The 26,755-nt window shown below is 40.8% G+C and overlaps 1 protein-coding gene across 1 annotated transcript in view; it reads left to right on the top strand.

Moving 5' to 3' along the window:
- The window catches only part of LOC109973685 (membrane-associated phosphatidylinositol transfer protein 3), an 84,017-nt gene that overhangs the window by 35,482 nt on the left and 21,780 nt on the right, over nucleotides 1–26,755 (top strand). Inside the window, exons 5-11 of the mRNA XM_020623468.1 lie at nucleotides 5,205–5,275; nucleotides 5,461–5,681; nucleotides 14,215–14,404; nucleotides 14,975–15,097; nucleotides 15,780–15,967; nucleotides 21,403–21,560; nucleotides 22,074–22,244. Coding sequence (XP_020479124.1) covers nucleotides 5,205–5,275; nucleotides 5,461–5,681; nucleotides 14,215–14,404; nucleotides 14,975–15,097; nucleotides 15,780–15,967; nucleotides 21,403–21,560; nucleotides 22,074–22,244 — 1,122 coding nt within the window. The remainder of the gene's footprint in view (nucleotides 1–5,204; nucleotides 5,276–5,460; nucleotides 5,682–14,214; nucleotides 14,405–14,974; nucleotides 15,098–15,779; nucleotides 15,968–21,402; nucleotides 21,561–22,073; nucleotides 22,245–26,755) is intronic.

The raw sequence follows: 26,755 nt of genomic DNA, 5'->3' as shown, positions 1-26,755 counted from the left end.
ACGTCCTTATGGGGACAAAAACAGGTCCCCAAAACGTAAATCATTGTATATTAGAGTGATGACTTGTCTTAAGGGTAGGGTCAGGTTAGGGTTAGTAGTGGTTATGGATCAGGTTAGGGTAAGTCTCCAGGAAATTAATGTAAGTCAATGCAATGTCCCCTGAAGTTATAGAAACTCAATGTGTGTGTGTGTGGTCAGCAGGCTTGTCATGCAGTGGAGATGGTGGCATCTCCTGGGGGCTTCACACAGTAGGATGCCAGCAGCAGTGAACAGATGGCTGAGTGTGTTAGCATGCATGTGCTTTGCCAGGGGTCAGAGGAGGCTGTTCACCCAGTCAGGAGACACCATTCTCCTGTTGCTCCTTAACAGCACACAACAGGTAGGGTCACAACAGGTTCTTCAGATTTTTACATAATTTCCCATTGTAGTAATCTTATGTCTAACACACCAAAATCCTAAACATCCTTATTATATTTTCTTCTATAAGATCCCTCATTTTTTCAGAATGGCAACTTTTGTCAAATATTACATTATTGTTTTGGTTCTCTCTCGCTAACCAGCAATGCTTCCAACAGCAGCAGGCAGTTGTCTTCCAAGAAAAACCAGTAACAAACTGACTGTAAGCTGCTTCCCCAGCAGTGACAAAAGCAACAAGCTGGTGAACATGGTTTTCTGAGGGGTTGGTGGAGACCAAAACAGAGCTAAGAGGAACGTGAATATTGGACATACACTGATCAGGTGGGCAGAGACACAACAACAGATGAAAGCTAACACTGCTCTGTGTCAGCTGGATGTGTTAGCAGACAACTCTTATAACGTGTTAGCCATATCGCCTTTATATGGTAATATACAGTATGTTGTGTTTACTACTTTCTTGTGCTATGTCCAAGGGGTCAAATATCTGTATTCAGGATTAAATAAAGCAATAGGCCTACAATTAGGGTTGCCAGCTGTCCTGTATTAGATGGGATGTCCCATATACTGGGCTAAGTTGATTTGTCCCACACGGGACAAGTGGTTTGATTTCACACCAGAAAATGTAATGGTAAAACTGAAACCGATTGGCCTCTATGACCTAGAGTAGGTGGTGGCTCCCCTCAAAATGTCTGACACAGTCAGTATGGACCAACTCTAAGAAGAGTTTTGTGCTGGCTTTGAGGAAATACAGAAATTCAGGCAGCATATCACAAAATTCACCAATAAGAACCGGGTGGCAGTTTTCCAAAGCACAAGGAAAGCCATCTTGTTCAGCCTGTTCAGGATTGTCCCATTTGTCCTCAGTGTGCCAGGCTCAGGTGCCTTTGAAGAGAGGGGTTTCTCTCTGATGACCATTAAATGGTCAGACTCAAGATACAGCTACAGCACAGAGCTGATTAAAAATGAACTTCAAATATCTGTGAACTGTGATTTATCATAGAACGACTTCTCTCTGCCTGGCAAAAGGACAAAAGGACAAAAGACTGCTTGAATCAGTCAAGATCAGCAAAACATCTCAAAAAAGTAGTCTTGGTCAGTCATGCACTTCTTTCCCTTTTTTGCATCTGAAATGTCTTTTGTTAGTTAGTTTTGTTGTTGTTGTTGTAACGGTCCAAATTGTGATTTTTTTGACAGTTTATTTTGATGTTAAGCTTATAATGATGCCATAGACTAAGAGCAATATACACATTTAGCCTTTCAAACTGAAAAAAGACATGAATGTACACTGTATATTTACACGTCACTGCACCCACAGCTTTGTGGTACTGTGCCACATTGTGTCCCTTATTTGGTAGGGATGTAATAGTGAAGAAGAAGAATACATGAAATACCTGTGCATAAACATTTCTTTATTTTTTAATGATATTGTCTAACTGCAATTTACCAAACTCAGTTACAGATACTGTGATCATTTTATTGCTGTAGTTTGAGAGAAAAACTTGATCAGAAACTGCTTTTCCTATGACGGTCCACAGCTAGAACAACAAAGTAGCTCAAAATGACAATAACAAGTATCCTCCTCTCTGTTGCCTATGCAACAGTTTGAAGCATTAGAATTTTTCTGATTTTAACTTCTTTTCTATTTGTGAGTTAGCGGCTTTAGTACATTTAGTGTTAGTGAGTGTGGCTTTGGTTTCAGGACTATTACACCCCTATTATTTGGTAGTGAGAGCAGTGAGAAAGATGGTAACCCTAAATACAATAGAAAAAGGTAATAATATTACAGGCTGGTTCACTGTGATTACTACTAATGATTTTGTTTTCATATCATACAGTTATATTAAATATTGTCCCATCCTAGTGTGCTTCATTTCCCATGAAATCATTAATTTCTTCTTGAAACTGTGGCATGTCTTGTTGAATCAAGCTAAAGACTAGGAGGTAAAAGTACATTTCAAGAGGAAGCTGGCGCTGCTGTTTTCTCTGCATCTTCCCAGGAGCACTGATAATTCACAACAATACTGTAGCTCTAACGAGTTTATTCACACTCCAGCAGCCAGGAAACTTTGAGGACATTTTGCATTTTTCTTTTTTTGGCTTCCTGGAAAGATATAAATCTTTAGTTTGGAAGTCTTCCGGATGACTAATACAGTCTTTTACCTCTCACTCTCATCCACCTGCTCTTGTCTTTCTCCCATCTGCTCAATTGAAGATGATAAATGTGTGATGCCCTACGATGGATTGGCGACCTGTCCAGGGTGAGATAAACAGATAATTAAAACTCTGAATGCTGGAGACAAAGAGACACCATTCTGAGTTTTATGGGAAATTTTCTTTTTCGAGTAGTGACACTGACAGAATGACACACGAAGGATCCAGCTACAGATCAATAAATCAGTATTTCATCCCTTCTCATTCCACTCTAGTTGACTTCTCTGGAGAGCCATTTCATCTTCACAGCCCTCTTCCCTGGGTCAGTTTTCTCTTTCTTGTCCTTGTATATAACTTAAGAACTGTCTCAGACTGCAGTATGATAGCAGAAGCACTGATTCACTGTGTCTGCCTGCTGTGACTGGGCTCTAAGCCACTGGAAATGGCCACGCTGTTGATAAACTATGGCGCTGTCAGCTTTCCACACTGTGCTTTCTAGGTTAGGTCATTTGCTGGGACAGAGCTGTGAGCAGAGAGAGAGCTGCCAAATATCACTAAGCTTTTTAAAATATATTGACTCTGACAAGAAGCACAGGAATTGAAAACAGAAAAGCAGAGGGATGGTTAGAATTCATTTGCAGCAGCAGAAATCTGCTGCAGGAGAAAAAACTGGCATTGCCTTATGAAACTGGTACTGCTGGGCTGCGCCGACAGAGTTTGTCAGCTAACACCGACATCAGAAAAATGTCTCACTTATCGTTGAATTCATGTGTGTTGCTCTCCCAAATGATGAGGTGAGTGAAGCTCTGCTATTTCCTCTGATTATCTTTCCTACAAAGCTGATCTCAACTGTTTTCTGCTGATTGGCAGCTAGTATCCATGTGTATGACGGGCTTGTTGTATTAGCTATAGTGAGTGAGTAAGTGATAAATTATTCATCTTATTTGCTATATTCAGTTATCTAACAACAGTTTTATTGTATTTAATTAACAGAATTTCTTTAAAGATGAAGCTACCACTGAATAATTCATAAACATTACGCTCTTTGTGGTGACAGCAGTCAAAATAACATTTGGTGTGATGGTGACATTTCCTGTCCTCCAGAGAAATCATATTTCACTCATTCAGCCACAGGAGTTGTAGTCTGTGAAGCCTGCAGTGAAACTGGTTTCAGATTTCTGCTTTAAGCCAGTGCTCTAACCATCCTAAAACAGAATTGCTTGGATTTGAGTTGAGCATCTCATGCCACATGCAGTTTTGGGGGATTTAGTGTGAGAATGGTCAAATACCAATTTCTTGGAGATTGGTCTCAATTTGTGTGTTTCCTGCCCTCTTAAAATCATTTTATCTGTACAGGTCCCACTGCAGATGCTTAGCAGAACCTAACTGGTTTCACAATTAAGATTGGCACAAAATTACTGGCTTACATACTGTACTGTATGTGTTTGGCATAAAAATGGAGACAAAATAGTGGAAATAAGCACTTACTACATTGTCAAGGTATGGTCCTGGACTTGGTGTGTGACTTCAGACTTGACTTGCCAAAAACAAACACACTTGCCACTTGACATTATTTAGAACAACCTGGGGCCCTGTTCTGACAGACAATGTTATCATACTGATGTTTAGCAGGCAAAATGACTGGTGTTCAGTATCATCTATCATATATTAAACTAGGCCAGTCAGTGGCTTCTATAAAAAGGGAATTTCAGAAACTGCAACAGACAGGTACAGCCACCTGCTTATCAACCAAGGCAGAGTTTTTCTGCTTGCTGTCAGATGTTTTCCCTCTGGAGCAATGTCTGTACACTAAACTACTTTACAAGGTTTTTAGAGGAATTTTACTGCTCTACCTCCCTCTTTCAGGAAAAAAGAAAGAAAACCTCCCTCCATTGATTTCCTGTTACTTTGTGACCAAAATAGTGCAGTGTGCGGAGTCCCTTGTGTGTGTTGAGCTGTTCTAGACGAGCAGGCGGTCGAAGGCAGGCTGTGGGCTGGGAATGGAGTAGAAGGGAGCTGACACTGCGTGAGTCTGTGAGAGCTTCTCATGACAGCCGGTCCCAGATGAGGAGGCCAAATAAACAATGAGTGAGCGAGCAAAGCACAGCCTTTAGCAGAGAGAAAGAAAACAGAAAGAGAGACAGGAATAAGATGACACAGGGTGCAGAGACTTCTGCAGAGGGTAATGAGTTTGGCCAGGTTCCCATGATATGCTGCACTACACAGAGAGAGGGAGGGATGCTTCTAGTCATTACAGTTGGATAAAAAATGTCCCCCATCTCTTCAGCTTTTGTCCCTGGAGATGAATTCTCTTGTTTTTTCAAACAAGCCACAATATAGCTTATATGTGATGTCTATAGATGCTGCAACAGAGAAACAACACGCTCTTACTGATTACTGCTAGTATTGACTTCTGAATCTGCGCCTAAGGGCACCCATCACCCAGTTTGGAGTAGGAATGAAAAGAGATGAAAAGGATTGGAAATATTGACCAGTGTCCATTTGTGCTTCTGTTATTGGTGTATCTGGGTGAAGTGGCTCCTGCAGTGACTCTCTTGTTCCCCCTTTCTCTTTCTGTTTATTTTTCCATTTTTCCTTTCTTCCTGTCACCTCCACCCTTTACTCATCCCATACAGAGGGTCTCTACCAGCTGGGAGGCCCACGCTGTGCCCCTCAAAGCAGCATTGAAGGACTGGAGGACATAGAGGTAGGATTATCACAAACACCCTCTCAGTATATTCACTGGCAGCCAAGAACAGGTACTGTAGAAGTGGTTGGTTATTTGTACAGCACTGCAGCCCCACTTACTTCTCAAATGGCTGCCTCTATTTTTTTCCCTCTCTTTGAGTGTCTCACTTTAAGGGTCTCTTTTCTATCTCAACCCTTTTACAGAAGAAATGTAAGACCCATGTGCTGCTGCTTGTGGTGCACGGGGGAAACATCTTGGACACAGCAGGTGGAGACCCCAGCACAAAGGCTGGCGATGTGGCCACTCTGGCCTCAGTGCTGGAGAAAGTGACACGAGTGCATTTCCAGGCCGCTGCAGAGCATGTGATGATCAAACTGGTGGCATGTCCGGCAGTGTGTGCTGAAGCCTTCTCCCTAGTGTCCAAGTGAGTGCTGTTGCCAGAATACAGTCTCAATGGACTCATAATTGGATCAAACCCAGATTTGATTTAATGCACAGATTTAAGAGAAAAAGCAACTAAACAGCTGGACAAGGGCATCAGGGGTAAGTGAATGGTTTCATGACCATGCAAAGAATATAAATGATATGCTATGACCTTCACAGTCACCAGATTCCAGCCCATTTGAACAATTAAAGGAAATTATGTACCAATATGAAAGCTAGCTTAGCATTAGTTAAAGTGTTACAGAGTTAAGGATGATGGTTAGCTGTATCTTGGTTAGCTACTTTATTAATTCTCTCGATACGACTGGTGAATTGATGAGCTCCAAGGCTCTATATTACTTCATTAGTAACTACGCAGTTCCTGAAGAAACCATGAGTCGCGTCTGATGTTGCATCTGTTTGGCCTTAGCCAGGACCAAACTCTGCACCTTCTGATCATGTGACTGTGTGTTAGCCACAGAGACAACTGAACCGAAAACATCTCAGGTTTATACAAGTAGCAGCGTAACAACATACTCTACTGTTTCACACCAGCTGTATAACACATGCTTTTTAGAAATAACTATGTCTTCTATATTCTATGACGAGTCCAAGTGGACATTTTTCATTTGAGGTGTGTAAGCTGAAAACCGAGCAATCTCAGAAATAAAGAACATCCACATGGGCAGTGCTATGACAAGTCAGAAGATTTGCTGTGGTAGTGGCCTGGCATTAAAGTGCATACCGCTTAAACACATTGTCCACGGTTAAATTCCAGCTGTAGACCTTTGTTTCATGTCATGTTTACTGGCTCTTCACTACTAATTGACAAATAAAGAAAAAAACCATAAGATCACCTTTGTTGTGAAGAAGGCCTGTTATATGTCTCAAACCGATTGTGGAGGTCTTTTGTGGAATCTCGCTTGGCTGTTGTGACATAAGATGGCAATCCAGTCCACTCCAGGATGCATAAAATGGCAAAGTGTAAATTGGACCATTAGCTTCATTAAGCCTTGTATCAAGTCTAGGTGCCATTGTACCTCCTTTAATTTGTTTTTATGATTTTATTTCACATAATTTCAGTATTAATGTTCTGCCTCTGTGTTGTTTTTTAATCCTCTCTGTTTTCGATAAACTTTAATTACCATTAAGAAGCAATGAATAAACACGAGGCTTTACCGTTTAGAGAAGCATTTGAGGAATCTGCCCAGTATGAATGCATGCATGCCTGGTTGGCTAAAGTGGTGAAGGTTAAGAGAAAATAATGAGGAAATATACTGACTTAAGACCCCTGAACAGATGCGATCTTAATTAGCATGCTGATGACATTTCTCAGCCCCAGCAAGCATGTGGCCATGTGGAATATATAACTCCTAACCTTTTCAGTGCTGCTGCTTTAATTTAATTCTACACTTACATCCTGCAGGCGGCTCCTTAGTGACAAAATGAGCGCATAAATGACAGTTTGAACTCTGCAAGGGATGTGTGCAGTGATTCGTTTGTTTAGGTACTTTGTATTCAGGTTTCATTTTTGCTATCAATTTTAGAAAGAATGTTAATTGTGGATGTCTTAGTAGTAGCTCAGTGATGAACAGCAGTCGGTAGATGAGAGCTCCCTTATGATAGATTATACAGTATTATGTCCTTGAAAACTCACAGTTCTTTGTAGTCTTAGGCTTGAAATACAGGTGGTGTTTGTTCTTTTTTAATCTCATCTGCTGCCTTTTCAGAGAGCTGCTTAAGCGTGATTTCATTTCACATTTAGTGTCACATGTTCCACTGGTCAAGGGTTTTGTCTTTGACAGCATCACTTAGTTTTAGCTGCTTTCCAGTTATACACTGAGGATGTTTTTGTCTGAGATGTCACCAGTCACCGTAGCTGAGAGAATGTCTTTGGCAGTCAAGTCGAGGCTTCTCTCTGGATTTGTTATTGATATTAGCAGGAGTGAGGCAGTGACTGGGAGCAAGACAAATATAAAGACACTGCTTGCTGTACAGTAGTCGCTCAATGTCTGCTTGGCTTTCACCATATCCAGAGATAAACTATTATGAAGAGCAACTTCCCATGGAAATCAAATGCCTATTCTTGTATGTAAACACATACACAGTTTACATTCATGCATGTTTGAAATTTAGAAAACAGCATGTCACAAAAAAACTAAGTGCTCTTATTAGGAAATAAATAAATTAACAAATGATTTAATACATCTTCAGCTGAAGAAAGAGATAGAATTATTCATTGAAATTATGAGACTGTACCATTTGTTTGTCTCTCACTGAAAACTAATAGCATCTTTCCTGTTGTTTATTTATCTATCTTAAAATGTATTATTTAATCATTTTATATTTCAATTTTTTAATAATGTAAAAATATTTCCAATATAACCTGACTGCCATTGAATTTTTGATGTGGATATTGACATTTTGTAGTTTTTAAATATTCACAAATGATAAACCAGTTGGTAGTACTGTTATTTTTTAAATGATAGAGATATAACATAAACAACAATCTTGAACGATTTCTTTTTTATAGAACTTGTCCATACTACATAATACGTAGGACATTTTATAGTTGACAAATCAATTTGTCATGGTGGCTCAATTTGTCAAAGCTTTTTTGGCATTTTGGTAATGTCACTTATCAGCATCCATATACATCTACAGTATAGAGCATATACCTGCAGGACAGTATATACCCGCAGGATGCTGCAGTAGTAATGGCCAATATACTGGTCTAGTCCTAATCTCTGTACTAGATGAGATCCAGTATGGAGAACCAAAATCACTCCAGCTCCTTGACATACTCTGACAATATGTGCAGTCAGTGGGAATTCATAAACACCCACACAGTAACAAACGACACTTACTCAACTACACTTTTGTCAGTTAACAGTTTGCTCTAATGACAGTGTTGGACTTGTGGGTGTGTGGAGCCTCATTTAGTTGCATGCCAGCATCAACATCAGAGGAATAGGCAGCCACACGGGAAGAAATTACTGCTGTGTGGGTAATTTACGCTCGTTCTTGGTAACAGCTTGGCTGAAAATCACACCACAGAATAGAGGTGGCAAAACCTCTTAGCACCTTCAAGACAAACTTTCACATAAACAAATCACTTTGGACTCAGAAAATTCTTTATATGCTGTAGCACGTCCCCATAAAAAAATGAACATTGTTCAGCTTATGTTGCCGTCATTGCCACAGGTGTTGAAGGCCTGCTGTGCTCTGAGTGGTTCTGAGTGCTCATTATTAGCTCTGCCTGTTAATGAATGTACCTGGCAGTGCTGGCTAGGAACTGGGTGTCAACACAACAGACACATGTAATCCATAAGCACACTCTCACAAATACATCGCACACAAAACAGTTGGACAGCAGCACTGAATGTGTATTATTGTACCATAACATGTCCAATTAACAGAGACAGTGAAGAGGCTCCCAGCCCTAACATATCGCCTCTGTCATGGTTTCAAGAAAAAGAAACATTTCAAGTATTAAAACCTTCCTCTGAGCAACAGGAGAGAAAAATAACATGGATTCAGTAGATTCAGTGTCATTGCACTAGACCAGTTTTCTATCTAGGGAAAAGAGGAAAGGCCACTTGTCCATGTGGACAGTGACTGACCTCAGTTCAAGGAGATAGAGAGTCATTATTCAGGCCATTTACAGTTGGGGACATGCCGCTACTATTTCCGGGCCTAATGAAGAATACTCTGCAGCAGGCCACTGCTGTTCATTTTAATTGTAGAAACGCTGTGCAGCACTAAGCCAACCATTAAGACAGCAATTAAGCAGGAATCTGACAGACTTAAGAATTTTCATTTTGACATTCTATGGCAAGAGGAAAGAGAGTTGTGGGGAGGCAATAATAGCGTCTATCTCAAGATTATGCTGTGTGAGATGAGACCAATTCAAGGTTTAATCGGCTCACTTCTCCCTGCTTTTGCTAATGGATCTCTTCATCATTCATTACCATGAAACTTTGAGTAGATCTGCAGTACATCTCTCAGTATAGAATAGTATAATTACCCTGCCTTTTAGATGTCATTGAATGAGTCTCTGACAGGGCTTCTTGGAAAAATGAACATGGTAATCAGAGGCAAAGTTATAAAGCTCTCTTGGGTCAAAGATGAAGGATAACCTTGCAGCTAATCCCAAATCAACTGATGACCATAACAAGCAGCAAATGAGGCCTTTATGTAAGCGAGTCTTCAAAGGTGTGTACTTTGGTGACAACGCATTAAGATCTCTGTTAATACAGGACAGAGAGACGGGAACTGGGCTGCTCATGAGTGAATGACTCATACCTTGTAATAACAGAGGCAGATTCATCACTGCAACACGAGGCATGCTTCTCTTACTTTCAGTGGCCTGTTAATGCTCTTCTTTCAGCAGAAAGCCTTCCAAGTAGCATATTTGAATCATCTGCTATCTCTGTTGATTGATGTCAAGTTTGTCATCCCTGTAACCTGTTAGAAGACATTTTGATGAACGTGTGCTCTTAATTAAGAATCTAACCACACAGCCATACTGCACTATAAAATCCAGACTGTAGAACACCATCTGTCTCCAACAACAAATCTAACGTTTCTGCTCTGTCAACATTGTAAGGCTGATAACGCAGCCACTATTGTACCTTACTGATCATCAGAATTTTAAAGTTAATTAACATTAGCACTGTTAATATTCATTTTATCCATTAAATGCAGGTGGTATTTGGACAGTTTGGTTGAGCACAGGTGTATACGGTATACAAAGATGCTTTTGAGCAGCTCATAATTAATGGAATGACTTGCAGCCCCTGAAGACATTATACTCTCAACCTGCCTCAGCAAATAAACTAGAGAACAGTTTGGCTCATACACACAAATGTGCAGACACACATCATTTGTGCACATTCTTTTGAATGTAAAGCAGTGGCTGCTCTGTGGCAATAATACTAACAAGCACGTCCATAATTAAGTAATTATGCATGCAAATAACAAGGGATTTACCTGACATTTGTTGAACAGTGCAGCAGGTTTTAAACCTCTGTTCCTGCCCTGTGACATGTGAACCCTGTTCAGAGGTAGCATTCTGTTTGGAATATTAGAGGGTTTTTTTTCCAGCTTTGAGTGAACAAGAGTGTGTTTTTGGCAGTGTGTGTGCAGCAGTTGTTAACAAGATCAAGGCTGGGTGACTACACCACTTGCCCCAAAGCTTCAATGGAACTGTGCTGGGATGTGGGGGTTTCTCATTTCAGTGTCAAAATTCAATAAGACACCTGATAAAGAAGTCATCATGAGGTGACGCAGTGCAATATGTTGCCATATTGGTCCTTGAATCACCTGAGCTGTACATTTCACATAGCAGCTTCTGTAGGAGGAGTGACACTGTTGTCGTGCAAATAACTGTGCAGTACCATTCCAGTGACACAGAATATATTACAGCGGCTTCATCTTTTGTCTGCTTTCTTTTAAATCTGCACTGGGCAGCTCAAAGAGTGGAATCTATCTCAGAAAGCTGCCTTTGAGAACACACAACATTGCAGTTTCACACCACCACTGTGGCAAAGTGGCTATTTTGCTAGTGAGGAGCAGATTTTTCTCTGCCTTCATTCAGTAATTTTGTGACTCAGTGTGAAGTTAGAATATGTGTTGTACTTCTTTGAACATTTCAAAAAAGCTTTTCTTTGAGCTCTATTTGCTTATTTACCTCCCACATTCACACATTTCATGGAGTTTAACCAGCTATAATTTGATTAAGGCCTTACACCAAGGCAGGGCCCATGTAAACAATATTATCCTTCTATATTAATATTTTTATTTTTGCGGTTGTTTTTTATTTTTGAGAAGAGGTGCTATCACATAGGCAGAAGTAAAGCTATGCTAAGCTAGCCATCCCTCCAGACTGCATATAAGGGATTTTCTGACTTTGGTTCAATATTTTCTACTCAGCTTCTAATTGAGTGTGAATGTTGTCAGTTTGTTCGGCAGGGAATTGTCCTCGAGTTGTCTGAGGGCTTTGAGTAAATGTTTGCCTTTTGTACCCACAACATATTGCAAAGACTTTAATGTCTAAAATTCTTTAGGACTCTGTGGGTTAAAGAATCTTTTGCTAATAGGCCTAAGGTCCCATTGGAATTTGTACGTAGGTGTTCCCCTTGCGGTTGCAAAATGAGCCCCCTGTAGGCACTGAAAGATTGTTTAGGAGTAAATCTACCTTTGTCCCTCCAAAACATAGAAATGCTTCATTGGATTTCTATTGTTATTAGTGGAGAGAGATGTTTTACAAGGTCTTAATAAGAAAAGAGAACATAAAGCTTAAAACAATTTGTCTCAAGATCAAAGATAAGCTTCAAAATAATTTTAAAACAGACAAAAATCTGGTAAAGGCGACTCAATAGTGGGATGTTTTATAAAAAACTTGATTCAGATCCAGGTATTTAAAAAGACTTCGTAATATCTTGTCAAGTTATGGTGAAAGTGGTGATATCACCCAAAGAGAATTTGATTTTATGAAAGTGGATCATACCAGTTATTTTTGTACTGCCTCAAATACATAATATTTGGAAAAGCCAAGTGGTAGACCTAGAATAGCTGTTACTGGCTGTTTTACAGAGAAAATATCAACTGTTGCCGACAGTCTTTTGAAACATTATGTCATTTCATTACCTTCTTATGTAAAATATGAGCAAAATGTAACTTTACTGATGTGTCACTCCTTTTCTCATTCGCACTCTAGTAAAAAAAATTCAGTGTAAGAGGCATCATTACTTGCAATACAAAAATGTATGATTAAATGTCCTTGTGGTTTGGCCTGTATTGGAAAAACCACAGGAGAGATTAATAACATCCTTTAGAAGATTTTCACTTTCAATACTTTGTTGCCTAAAGGCTTAAATTGAGATTTTGATCTAAAACCTTTTTTGTAGTATAGTAAATATTTGGCATACTATTTATGTTTTGGCCAATTGTTGTCCAAGTGGGATTATAGACTAATAACTTTTTAGAAATAGAAATTCTCTCCTGTTTGTCATGTTTTGTCTTGTTGTAATTGTTTTTACGTTTGATTTTTTTGTTTTTCTTTTTCACATTGTGTTTACCTGTTTGATTGCTCCCCCCATGTTGACGTCTCCTCCTTTAGCGTGGAATTGTTTTTATTTTAATTCTGTCCTGATTGATCCTTTTTAGAAGCTGACTGTCTTCAAATTAGTCAGACTGAAAACACCTGAGTGGTGTCTTAGCAGGTGCACATAAAAATGTGCCTTTCATTGTGGTGTCTGTTTGACAATGCCTGATGAAGATCCTGTATAGATCAAAATGTTGCTGCTACTACTGAATTAAATTATTGGGAGCTCAATACAGTGTGTAAATTTTTATTTTGTTTTTTTTTGCCTTTAAGCTGTTGTTTGTTCAGCAGCTGTGTATGCTTTTTTTGGCCTGCATGGGTTTTCTCTGGGTGCTCTGGCTTCCTCCCTAGCCCAGAGACATGCAGGTTAGTTTGACTGGTGACTCTAAATTGCCCATAGATGTGAATGTGAGTGGGCCATATGCTGTACAGACTGTGAAGTTGGGACTGCAAATGTTAGGAGCAAATTGGAGTGTGTGACACATGTAAACAGGAAAATACTGAGTTCACATAGTTGGTCTTTTTATAGGGTTTGTTGACCATAACAGAAAATACTGGATAATGCCAGCCTTGTTCTTTAACAGTTCTTAAAGACATTGTTGGAAGGCAACACCAAACATGGTCACAAATTGATTTCTGTATTGTCTGATTGAACAGAGATTAAACTAGTATTGATCAGGTAATCTAAGCTAAGCAGCTGTGTACTTCACAGAATGTTGCATCTACATTTTTGTGTGAATGCAACATTAATGCTGGTAGTCCTTTATACTCGCACAAAGAGGTTGTGCCCTTCATGTGTAGTGATGTGTCCACAGTTACTGACATATTGGTGCAGCAGTTCTGCTTCCTTTTGTAATCGGAGCATTTGATGGATGATGATGGGGTTGGCCCTGCTGCTGCTCACATCTTTTACCATTTCCCTACCCTGTCACACCAGGAGACAAGTTTGGTCTGTGTGTAGACTGTCACTGTGACACACAGGCAAACCACATACACAAACCTTCAAGTCTACACAGCAGAAAGACAGCCTATGTTCTCATTGTTGTTACCTTGTTTGTGTTTTATTCCTTTTTGATAGTGTCCTTTTTGCTCTTATCTTGTGTAAACACACATTCTACCACTGTGGAAGAGAGTAGCCTCAAATTGGAGCACAGAGTTATGAACTGATTAGATAAGACATTAGTAGATGTAGGATGGTCAAGGGGAAGTGTCACTAAAAGAGCATCAGGATCTTTTTCTTTCTAGACTTGATTTACTTTGACATTACTATGAATTAGAATCTGGTGGTTTTACTAAGGAAACACCAAACAAAAGGCAAAGTGGTGATGTGCTGTACAGTAATGTATTTTGTTTCTTCACACCTTCATTCATCCATCCTCCCTCTTTACTTGCCGGCTTCCTTTCTACCTACTTCACATTTTTGCAGTCTGAACCCATACAGCTATGATGAGAGCTGTGTGTCTAGCAGTGTGGACCACCTGCCGCTGGCTGCCCTCCCTCTCCTGGCTATTGTCTCCCCACGCTACCAGGACGCTGTAGCAACCGTGATTGCCCAAGCCAACCAGGTCTACCGCAGCTTCCTTCAGTCAGAGGATGGCCAGGGATTCACTGGCCAGGTCTGTTATGCCTTCTTCTGTTTGGAGAGGAGAGGAAAAGAGGGGAGAAGATAGGACTCATTCCCTAGTGTCTCATTGTTCAGTCAGAAGCCAGTGACTGCTTTAGAGTGTGCTGTGTAATCTGTGAAAACCCTCAGAGGACTCCAGATCTCTATTGTTAAGTGAACCACATTTCACCCTCTTGTACATAACAGCTACTAGGCTCTTACTAATTTCTTGTTCATTTCTAATGAGGTAATGTTCTGTGAAAGGCTGTTCACAATTATGTTCAATTTGACAACATTACATTCAGGCTCTGAAACACGACTTCTTTGCTTAGCTTAAACTTATTAATTATTCTCAGTGTAATTAAAAAGTCAGTAATGACAGTGTCCAAAGCATAATTGCTGTTTTCCTGCTATTAATAATTTTTTTTAAATGAACTATTATACTTTATAGGATGGAATTGGGATACACTGAGTGTCATATGTGTCCCAGCAGAATATGTTGTTTTCATTTTTTATCCCATTCATACACCTCTCTAAGTGTTCAGTATGTGGAGGTCATCCAAATTCCATATTTTCTGAGCAGGTATGCCTGATGGGCGACTGTGTGGGAGGTGTACTGTGCTTTGATGCTTTGTGCTTCAGCAACCAGCAGAGGCCTGGCAGCCCCAACAGCAGCAGCAGGAACAACAGTACTGAGAGCCTGAAGGTAGGAGCTCAGTGCTACAGTGATACCATGATGATGCACAAGGCTGTAGATGGCCTGGGAGACTATTAACAGCTGGGGAAACAATATTTTAGTAGTGATACTGTACCTGATTAGGAGATCTCTGCGAATGATCAAGATTACATGCCTGTTTTATACCTTGTCTTCATCAGGGAAGTTAATTACTACAAGCATATGTGCACAGGTGGCAGTGTCCTTGGCACAACTCCCTGTCCTCCCTAGTCACAAACAGAGACTCTCATGCACCAAATTCCCCTCTGCTATGCCTATTCTCTGCCAGGTATTCACTACAATGCTTCTATCAACACTTTTAGAAGTGGGACTGTACACAGGTGTCAGTGTGGCTAGGCGATCTAAAGAATCCTATATAAATGTTGTAAATCAAAGTGTTTATCACCATTTGTTTCAGTGGGTATCTGAGTCTTTTTGAGAATCATTGTAAAGACTTTCTGTGGTCATTTTGTTGCATGATGCCCACTTTCTGCCTACTACTCCCTTCCTTTCTCATTTTCCCCTTCTATTCACTCTTTGCCTACCACACTTAACTGCTCACTTGGGAAAATGTACGGTCTTCTATCTGATTATATGTAATTTCCTGGTGCAGCCACTGCTCTGAGTTTATGGGGCTTTAGGGTAAGTTATGCATTCTCCTCCTTCCTCTCAGGAAAACTCAGGCCTGCTGGGGGAGTCCAGCCCGGGTCTGAGTTCTAGCAAGAGGCTGAGCAAGAGCAACATCGACATTTCTGCCCCTAGCGAGGGCCACGGCCAGGGCAGGTCATTGCTCAACCGTAAGCAGAGCGACTCGTATGACGGAGACACCTCGTCTACTGGCCAGCACACCTTTTTTCCCAGGTGGAGCAGCATATTAACATACCCACAAACGGGCATATACATTTGTCTACCATAAAGTATTGCGAATATTTATTCATTTGATATATTTGTGTATTTGTGTTGTGTCATTGTGGGCAATTTCAAATCAATGAGCAGCACTGACGGCCATATAGGGTTATAGTGGCTAATTACACTAGATCACTTTTTTAAAGATTTACTGTCCTATATTAGCCAAAATGAGATATCTATGACTGGTTTCTTATTGATTTTTTTTTAGTCAATTTCAAGATGGTTTAATATCACATTATATATTACTGTCACTTTCATTAATATATTCAATACTGTATATGTATATCAATTGTATTTTATTCATAGCACAGGCAGTATGACTGTATATATCATGAGACAGTAAGCATTTACCTACAGGTACAAGTTTCTGATACGCTGTTAATATTGAGATAACTATCCATTTAATATCTCTGGATAAATCGGATCATTGTAGGTAATGATGAAAAAAAAATCTATAAGTAGGACTTATATGTAGTAGTATGCTTATATCAGATTTTCATATATGATTGTCCATTCTTACTATGCTGGATTACTGTAGCCAAAAGAGACATTCCACTCACATTTTTAAGTAGATTGCTTTTAGAAAATGTTTTGTAGCACAATGACAGTGGTGTCCTAATGATTAGAGAAGTGAGTGTGTGGCCCAGTCCCTTTTCTTCTCGGAATTTCCAACAACTTGTCGCATTAACTGTCGATGATGCATAGATTTCAACCGCTACTTGTTGTAACTGCGTTTTGAGGGTTCTCTTGAAAAGCACTCAAAAATGAGGGGTAGGGGTAAAAAATAGCTAATTGGATTGGGCCCTAGTGTTCCCTGTCACTCGATTTAATTGGTACAGCACATATTTGTATTGAATATCATGCCGTTGTGTGTGCTGCCTGACAACGCCTCTATTCACTCGTTAAGGCTGACAGCCTGTGGTGACGTGTACGGCCCCACCTGAACTTACAAACCACCATCACCACAGCTGACCCCCACTTCTTATGCTCTTCATCTTGCTAAAAATGCCTCACCCTACAGAGTTTACAAGCTAGTGCTGGTTATAGCTCTGTGTTTTTTGTTTGTCAGGACTTTTCTTCAAAGCAGCTTGACTGTTCTTGTTGGGATTAGCAACAACATCCTCACTTGATAGGTCACCTGCCCACAGAGTGCTGATTTGTTCTGTGTGATTGCTCTTATGTGAGGTTGGTTGATTCCTTTTAGTTGTGCTAATGGTGCTGACTGCTATGACTCTGCAAAGAAGGCTTCCATCTGCCCCTGTCCCCAGGAGTGTTGCTCCAGCATTCAACCCATAATGGCAAGTTGTATTTGTAGAAAGAGTGCTGGAAACAACTGTCATCGCAGTTGCCCTAGAGTGGCCCACCCCACAGCTAGCAATGTAAGCATCACTGTTTTGTGTGCTTTTATTTTGATAGCCAGCCATATACGTACATGAGAGAAGAAAACGTTCCAGGGGTGATGTATCTCTAAGTCAGTGGTAACCGACATGTTTGATAAATTGGGGTTTTATCTGTTGCATGAAAGGGTCAAGTGGCAAAATACTTTCTATGACAATTGGCTTTGACCTGTAGCAGCCAAGAAAAATACACTGATCATCAGAAACAAGTATGAAGTGTTCTGAATTAAAAAGGATACACACCACAGTAAGTGTGAATGTTATGTTTTAACCAAAACTCCCACTGCAATCTAGGAAATATGTTGTATGTTTTTTTTCAGTGTTTTGTATGTATGATAGTGTAAATGCTTCCTATCTGAAAAGGTTTGTTGAATTGGAAGGTCACTGGTCCTTATTTGTATTTAAATAGCACTTGAAAGTGAACAGAGGAGCGCAAATTTTTTAAATTATACTTTACATTTTAATTAATTAAAATATAATTGTGTGAAATAGGCAGATATCATCACTTGATATCGATTGCAGGCCCCCGAATTGAATCAAATTGAAATTGCATCTTGGCATATTTTTAAGTTTCAGCAAACATCAGATCCCTGGCAAAGAGAGTCAATATAGGACTGTATGATTGTATGATGATGAAAGTGGCAATTTACACCACTACTGGTCAGATAAGGTGATGTCAGGATAGAAGGTGGAGGGAGATGTCACAGCCTGGGAAAAGCAGGTGATGAAGAGAAATTGATCTGAAATTAACAGAACACATCAGGGAGAAGAGATCTTCCTCATTACACAAATACCTGCAACTTGGCAATAACACATCAGAGGTGCAGAGTAATATCAGAAACTTTCTTTCATTTTTATCAAACGGCATTTATTTACCACTGATGAATGTATTAGGGGTTCGTGTGACAACCCAGATGTTATACGACAGCCCTCATCCAGGTTTTCCAAGAATGTGTCACCCTGTCTCATCCCTGCCCTTTATCAATGTTTGCAGCTTGACTGCCCTGCCTGCCTTGCTTTGCTGGACTATAAATAGTCTGTCTGTGTCTGTGCCAGCCAGTTTGTGTGAGAGACCAAGCGCTGCGGGTGAATTAAGTTGAGGCGGGGTGGCTGGAGGGCTTATAGCTGCCATGTTAACTGACTTCAAGCAACCAGTGTTCCCATTCCAAATGACATGCTCCACTAGGCTTACACCATCACAGTCACTGAGAGTAGGATCCTATCAAGTCACAATTATGCCACATTGTGTTCATGGCAGTGCACCTCTCACCATTCACTTCTTGTTACACTCCTGATAAAGCCTGAACCTGGTTGTGTGGAGGGTAACCTCTGCTCCTGGATGTGCACTTTATCCCCATATGTCCCAGTGGATATTCCTTTCTCTAGGAGTTTATTACATCTTTTTTCCCAGGCACTCTGTTGTATTTTTCTTCAGTTTATGTTTGTTTGGGATGTGTGTTGACAAAATTTAGCAGAGTAATGTTTAAACTAATGTTAATAAAACAAACATAGGTTTGAGAGGAAACAGACACCTAAGTTGACATAATTGATGGCATTTATACAGGTATTTAGTCTAAAGGGCCTCAGCAGGAGGGGACACAGCTCCTGTGATCCAGTTGATAAACACAGGCTTTCAGGCAGGAGGGGGGTCACACCATCTGGGCCTGGTGCCTTTTATTGTTGTGTAGCAGTGGTCCAGTGTGATTTTGTCCCTGGTGGGACAACTGACATGCTGTTTGTATTTGGGCAGTTTGTGGGTGAGATTTGCTCTGTTAAAATCTCCTAGATCAGTGAGTGGAGAGCTGGGATGTTTCCAGTTCATGTGAATTACCTGGTCAGCCAGGTTGCCGCACAAGCCTGAGGTAGAATGTACAAACCCACCAGGATAAATGAGGAAAACTCTCAATGTGAATTAAACAGTTTGCAGTTAATGAATAGAGTCTCCAAATACTTTACAAGTTTTCCCTAACACTGTGACATCTTTACACCAACCTTTGCTTATGTAGAAGGCTCCTTCTCCTCTCGTTCTCCAACATAACTCTGCTGGAACTCTATCAGCTGTGTTGTGCTGTCCACAGTTGATTCGCTGAGCCACATCTCGATGAAACAGGGCAGCAGAATGTATGAAGTCAGAATTTGTCTGGTTGACAATGTGCAGTTCATCCATTTTGTTGGCTAGGGAGCAGAGATTGATTAGATGGATGGGCAGGAGCTGCATACCATTACCCCACCTGCATAGCTTAACCAGGGCACCCATGTGTCTTGTCCTCCTGTCCCTCTTCCAGGTCCTTAAAGGCAGCAGCAGCAGCTGCTGACTAAAATGTCCATACAACTTTTTCCATCTATAAAAACTGGAGAAAGCAGCAGCAGAGGGTCACAGCTGAGACCAGTTCAGCCATTCAAACAGCCCTAAGCATGATGCAGCTCATGAAGGCTGACTGAAGAGCTGCTCAGTATGAGTCATAGAGGTCTGGTGCTGACAACAACTTCAGAGTGTTAAAACATATCAGCCTACAACTGAATCAGAATAAAACAAAAGCATTGCTCTGTGTCAAGACCAAGACATTTGTCCTTCCAGTTTCAGCATGTACTTACCTGAAGCCACATTTATTGGCTTTTAGCTCATTCTTCATGGTAAATACAGCTTTTAAAGTTCAGTTATCTGTACAGCTCTTTTCATATACAGCACAGTGGTAATTCAAGGTGCACAACATCAGCATAAAAGCTATTGATCGATATAGTAAAATCATCCCAGGACACATACAATAATAATAATGAGAGTAATAAGAAAAATGCAATTAAAAAAACAAATGCACACACACTCAGGCAGACAAGACACTGAATTTTAAGAGTAAAATCTCAGCTTGTCCCAATCTTGAGTAAACAGTTTTAAAATTTCTTTCGAATGTGGAAATGGTAGTGACTGATCTCAGGTCATCTGGCAGTTTGTTTCAGAGACTAGTTCCAAAGTAACTAAAAATTCCGAAAAAGGCCCGGCTCTTATTCTGGGTGCAGTCAGAGGATGACTACTAGCAGACATGAATCATCTGGGTGGACTATAGTCACTGGATAGGTCAGTAACACACTGGGGAACTAAATCATTAAGTACTTTACAGACCAGCAGCAGAAATTTAAAATTAATCCTATGTTGTACTGGGAGCCAATGAAGAGGTTAAATATTTGCATGTCTGTGTAAGGAGTCTGGCTGCTGCATTGTGATTGACCTGTAGTCGTACAGCTCGCTACACATTAATTCAAGGATAACTTTTTTGGAATGTGCTTGACATATGTATGACTCATTTAACTTTGGATATGCTTTTTAATTGATAGTAAGATGATTCTGAATGTGAATATATTGTCCTACAACTAGGACTTGCACTTAGTTGTCCCTGTCTTACTGTTATTCATTCATTCATTCATTCATTCATTTTCTACCGCTTAGTCCCTGAACGGGGTCACAGGGAGGGGCAGGGGTGGGGGAGCCAATCCCGGCCGGCAATCGGGCGAAGGCGAGGCACACCCTGGACAGGTCGCCAATCCATTGCAGGGCTACTGTTATTCAGTTATTGAAAAATGTTGGGCATCCAGCTCTTGATATCATCAATATAGTCCAGGCCAGACCAGTTTGCTTATAGGGCTTAGCTCATCAGAGCACAGAGAGATATCGGTATATGATGGATAAGATACACTATGTGTTTTTAAATGTGTCCACATGAATGCTTGGTATAAGCCAGTTAGCACTGCATTATTATTAAATAAGCCGCTTTCACAAAATCCTCCTGATGGCCTCCAGCCCATTTAATGGCCAGTCATGGCTTACATTGACCATTCTGGTGATAAATTGTTAGATTAAGAATCCAAAGAGTGATGGACCCACTATTCTTCACTGGTATCCCATGGCAACAGATATTCTGCACAAAAGATATGGAGATAAAAATACTTATTCTGTATCCGGTAAATAAAATGTCATATTTTGTGTCTGTTCCTCAGTTTGATGAAAGACAATGTCGAGGTGCGTGGCAGCAGCAGCACCACTCTTATGTTGAACCCTGGGCGATTTGACTTTGAGGTGTCTCAGTGCTATCTGCTGGGTTGTCCGCTGGGCCTCGTGCTGGCCATGAGACGTACTGTACTGCCTGCTGTCCAGGGTAAGAATCACACACACAAAATATACACATACAGTACATCTGCAGAAGCATGTGCTCATGTGCACCTACAGATAACAGAATTTTTTTCCTGTGTGTCTCAGATTGCTGTACTGTTTTCTTTTTCTGTTGCTTGAACTGCAGTGAGCTGGTTTTCTGTTAAAAGACTCATTTTCTTCACCCAGATTTTATCCTTGATTTATCCAGAGGGTGTTGTCTTTGTGCTCCATGGATATAAATACCTATATTTTTTCCTGCTATACTCTTCAATGTAATTTACTACTAACAAGGTCCTCTGCTGGCAAGCACAGCTCAGAATGTTTCCATTTATAGAAATGGGGAGAAAATGCAAATACAGTCCCTTAGAATAATAATAATTAAAAAAAAAAAACCTTAATGATATTTTCACCTGGATTCTTGTATGTTTCTAAATATTGCTTTTCATCTGACTCAGCTACACTACTAACTTCCTTTTCCTAATGCCCATGCCTGTCCATTGTGTTTTCTGACTGTCAGTGAGCCAGCTCCACCCAGCATGCTCTCAGATTTTCAACCTGTTTTACCCTTCGGACCCTTCAGCCTCCAGGCTGGAGCCTCTACTGCAGCCTCTCTTCCATAAGTTACCGCCATTTGCTGTGCCACGCTACCAGCGCTATCCTCTGGGAGATGGACGTTCCATGCTCATAGGTAAGACAGGTGATGTGACACAATTTTTCAGTGTGAGGAGATGCGAGAGCTGCTCCTTCTAGATGTTTCATTGTATCAATTAATGGATGAATAAATAGATGAATTAATCCATGTTCTGGTGCAGTTGCTTAGTATTACTAACCTTTTGGATTTTTGCATTTCAAAGCTGGAGTGAAACCTTTGAAGAATTCTGTTAGGAGGACAGGATTACAGCAGCAGGGATTCTATGCCTTAGTGACTTGAATTTTCACAGGAGATCATGTTATTTGCACAGAGGCAAGATGTACACAGACACCCACTCCCATCTGTGTGAGCTTACCCTGTAGAGATGAAGTTAAATCCTGCCCCCAGAACCTGAAGTTTGAAGTGATTACATTGCATCTTCCCGTGGTGCTGTACCTTTAGCCTGCCACAGCTCCCTGAGAATCAGCTACAGAGAGATGGTAATCTGCTAGTTATGACACAGTTCTGCTGTAATCATCATGAAGGTCTGGTTGTAGACAGAGCTCTTAATGGGCCGTTTTATTTCAAGCATGTTTTAGCCCACTTTTGGGACAAAGAGACTCACTCTAGACAGCAGTTATGACGCATCGCCTTGTTCCCCTGCCTCTCTATCCACCTACCGCACTGAGAGAAATTAGGACAAGGGCCAGTCCCTTGTGCAAACAGTCTGTAATCATGGACCCAATAATGGAGATAAGGCATTATAGTTGGCTGAAAGGCAAACCTTTTCTCAACATGCAGTCATTAGAGGGAATCAAAACACATTTTTCAAATGTGCCATTGTGATACATTACATTTTGTTTTAGTTATCTTGTTTACTAGGAAGCCTGAAGTACAGAATGGAAACAGATTATTTAAACATGGAGAATGCACAGAGAAGCAGCTATTCATATACCATGAAGATGAGGATTCATTAGATAAAAATTACTGTAGACTTGTAGCAACGCTCTTTCATTTCTGTAGGGGATTGGGCAAAAGAATTATCTTAAGCTGCATTCATACAAACACAGTAAATATGTAAATATGGTGACAAATTTATACAATATACAAAATTAAAAGACATGATGATAATTTAAATTCTGTAGGTCAGACTTTCAGGTCCCTTGAACCAAAGATTTGTGCTTCAGACTTTAAAATGACCATACCAAATGTAACAAATACACATTTGGGCAGTATGTGGTTGTTACAGCCCTGATTGAATCCTTTATGACATGTCTAGGATTAGCTTTTCTAATGCCTTACTGACATAGTTAACATGCTGTACAAAAAGTACAGTAGATTAGCTCCATAACATTTTAATTTAATATGGAAATCAGCAAAACATGTTAAATTTTTGTCCCTATACAGATATTTAAAACGATTAGTCATACAAGGGCCAAAATCACAGTACGAATATGATCATTATTGTACAACAGGTAATATTAGTAACAAAGTAACATTTCTGTCACATCTTTAACAGTTTAAATTGAATGCTGCTCTTTTGATGTAAAGGCACAGTCACAGTAGGAAGTGTTTCACTTAATTATCATTTAAATAAATACATAAATCAAATATGTCAATAAAAGCAACACCTAAAAATCTTGCACAACCACAGTAATTGTCAGAGCACCTGTCGTACTCCCTAAGCAACATGTTAATAAGCAGTACAGGAACTAAATGCGTCACTGTGTTTGGGAGCTGGCAGACATTACAAAATCTGACACTGAATTCTCTGTCTAATGATGAAATTGATGAGAAATACCATTAGGAGATTCACTGTAAGAAGCAATAGTGAGCATCTGTGGTGCTCATGGTGGTCATATAGCTAGCTTCCTTGTCTGGAAGGGGCTTACCTAATATGCTTAACTAACCCTAACAGAAGCTGCCATCATGTGTCTGCTGTTTAAACACGGAAGCCACGGGTAGCTGTATTTTGCCCATATTACCCGTGTACCAAACTACTTCTGACACATGAGAGTAGGTAACAGAGTTCTTCTTTACCTGTGTAAACTGGATGTCTAAGCTGTGATTTATTCATTTAATCATGTTGAACCACTCACTGAGTGGGAAGCTCGATGCCTCTAGGAGCCAGTGGTGCTGATACTGGCGATGGAGTGCAATAGCAGACACACAGTGTAGTCTTGCAACCATGCCACATTCTAATTATGGGTATGCATCAAGGTTCCAGTGACTGGGCTATGGATGCTGTCAAATTGTGTGTTAAATTAAAAACCATATACAGGTGCATTGGGGCAGAGGCAGATGTACAAACACACTCACTCTCACAGACACACAGATGAAACAGAGGCACACATCACACATTTTCTGCTCTGTAATATGGTAATTAGTTGTTATGAAGGCATAAAGAGCCAATCAAATCAGGCTCCTATGGGTATGACTTTGTGGCAGAGCTTTTATTATGATGAATGCTGCTAATATAAAAAGAATGAACCCTCTTCCTATTGATTTCCAGCTATGGTTGAATGGGAAACATGATCATCTAAGACAGCAAATGCCCATGGAATCATAGTCATGATCATCAGTATCGATCACATGACTGATGGTGGTTTAATATAAAGACGGTGTGTATTGTTTTGCTTGCCGTGAAATTATTCCCTATTAAAATGCTAGTGTGTGTGGAGGCTGATTGTGTCAAGGACTGGAAGGGAGGGTGGTGAGTTAAGTCTTTCCATCTCTTTTTATTATAAAGACGTTTCAAGGCCACATCTTCCCTCACTTTATGAATTCTCTGTCTGTCCTTCACTGTCATCAGCTGTTTCACCCTTAAATCATAATCTTTGTCTCCAAACTGGTCATTTAATGGGACTGGTAACTTTAGATTTTTGTAAATTTTGTCACCATGTAGCTCCATCTGTCCTGCTAGCCCTAGCACATTTATCAGTACACATCTCTTGAAATTTTGTGTTTCAGAAAGTGTGTCAGTCAGTGGCCCTTTCTTTTTTCTATCTCTCTGCCTTTGTTAGAATAATCAGTCTCTCTCTCTGTATCTCTCTGCTTATTGTGCTGTTAAAGAAAGAGGAATTTTTTGTCTGGTGTGAGTGTGAGACCTCATGGACAGGGGCCTCCGCCAGGCCTTCCCAGCCCCCCCTCACTACACATTTGGGTTTACCAGGTCTATCCTGCCCTTGTTCCTTGGGCAGACCTCCAACAGAGCAGCACTCAGCCAGGGGTTTGTGAGCATCCCCACACCGGCCTGTCACCTCTCACCCTGGACAGCTCCAGAAAAGGATAGAATCCAGACCCTCTTCAGGAGTTTGGTTCCAGAGCCAAGTCTATGTGTGGATGTAAGCCTGACTATATCCAATTGGTACCATTCCACCTCCTTCCCCACCAGAGAGATGACATTCCAGGTACCTAGAGCTAGCCTACACAGCCAGGGATCAACACACCCAGGTACCTGACGTAGCTGGTCGCCCGACTTGCATAGCGCTTGAACCAAATTCCTTTCCCTGCAGGTGGTGGGTCCACATCACTGGGGAGGCTGGGGAACATGGAATCTTATTATGCCATGTTCAAATCCTCCACTGTAGAAGCACCTACTCTGAGTTGTGGCCAGAAGGTCATTGGTGCCTATCAAGGCAGTAACCTGAGAACCCACTGGTGGACACCAGCCGTGAAGAAAACTGTCAATGTGAAGGAGGCGGCTTTCTAGGCTTGGTTGGCCCAGGGCTCTTCTGAAGCAGCTGATAGATACCAGCAGGCCAAAAGGCTTGTGGCTCAGATGGTTGCAGAAGCAAAAACTAGGGTGTGGGGGGAGCTCAGGGAGCCTGTGTAGAAGGACTTTCGGCTGGCCTCAAGGAAGTTCTGGCAAACCATCTGATGGCTCAGAAAGGGAAAGTGGGGCCTGGCCCAGTTTATGTTTGACAGGGGAGGATAACTGCTGACTTGGACTGTGGATATCATCAGGAGGTGGAAGGAGCACTTTGAGGAATTCCTGAACCTGTCTGACATGATCCAAGCAAGGAAAATAAAGTTATGAAAAATAACAAGGAAAGAACAACTGAAAAGTAACTAAAGGAAACTAGAGTTATGAAAAGTAACTAAAGGGAACTAAAGGTATGAAAAGTAAAGCTTATACAGTAACTAGAGCCTATAAGAAACAAATCTTACAAGGGGCAGCATCAGCAATAATGCTGATGTTGTAATAGACCGTTGTGGTGATGAAAGTGTAGGTGGTGACCGAAAGGATAAGATCATGAATACAAGTGGCCAAAATGAGTTTCCTTTGGAGGATTGCCAAACTTAACCTTAGAGATAGGGTGCAGAGCTTGGACACCCACAAGGGGTTTGAAGTAGAACCACTGCTCTTTCACAAAAGGAGCCAGTTGAGGTGAGTCAACCAGCTTACCAGGATGCCTCCAAGGTGCCTCCATTTGGAGGTAGGCAATCCCTGGGTAGACCCAGGACATGCTGGGGAGATTATATATCTAATCTGGCCTGGGAACACCTCGAAATCCAGCCAGAGGAGCTGGAAAACATTGCCGGGGAGAGGGACATCTGGACTACCC

This window comes from Monopterus albus, unplaced genomic scaffold, assembly GCF_001952655.1.
Source record: "Monopterus albus unplaced genomic scaffold, M_albus_1.0 scaffold300.1, whole genome shotgun sequence".
Classification (NCBI taxonomy): domain Eukaryota; kingdom Metazoa; phylum Chordata; class Actinopteri; order Synbranchiformes; family Synbranchidae; genus Monopterus; species Monopterus albus.
Note: the sequence above shows the minus strand (reverse complement) of the source record. Positions and strands in the feature narration are given on the sequence as shown.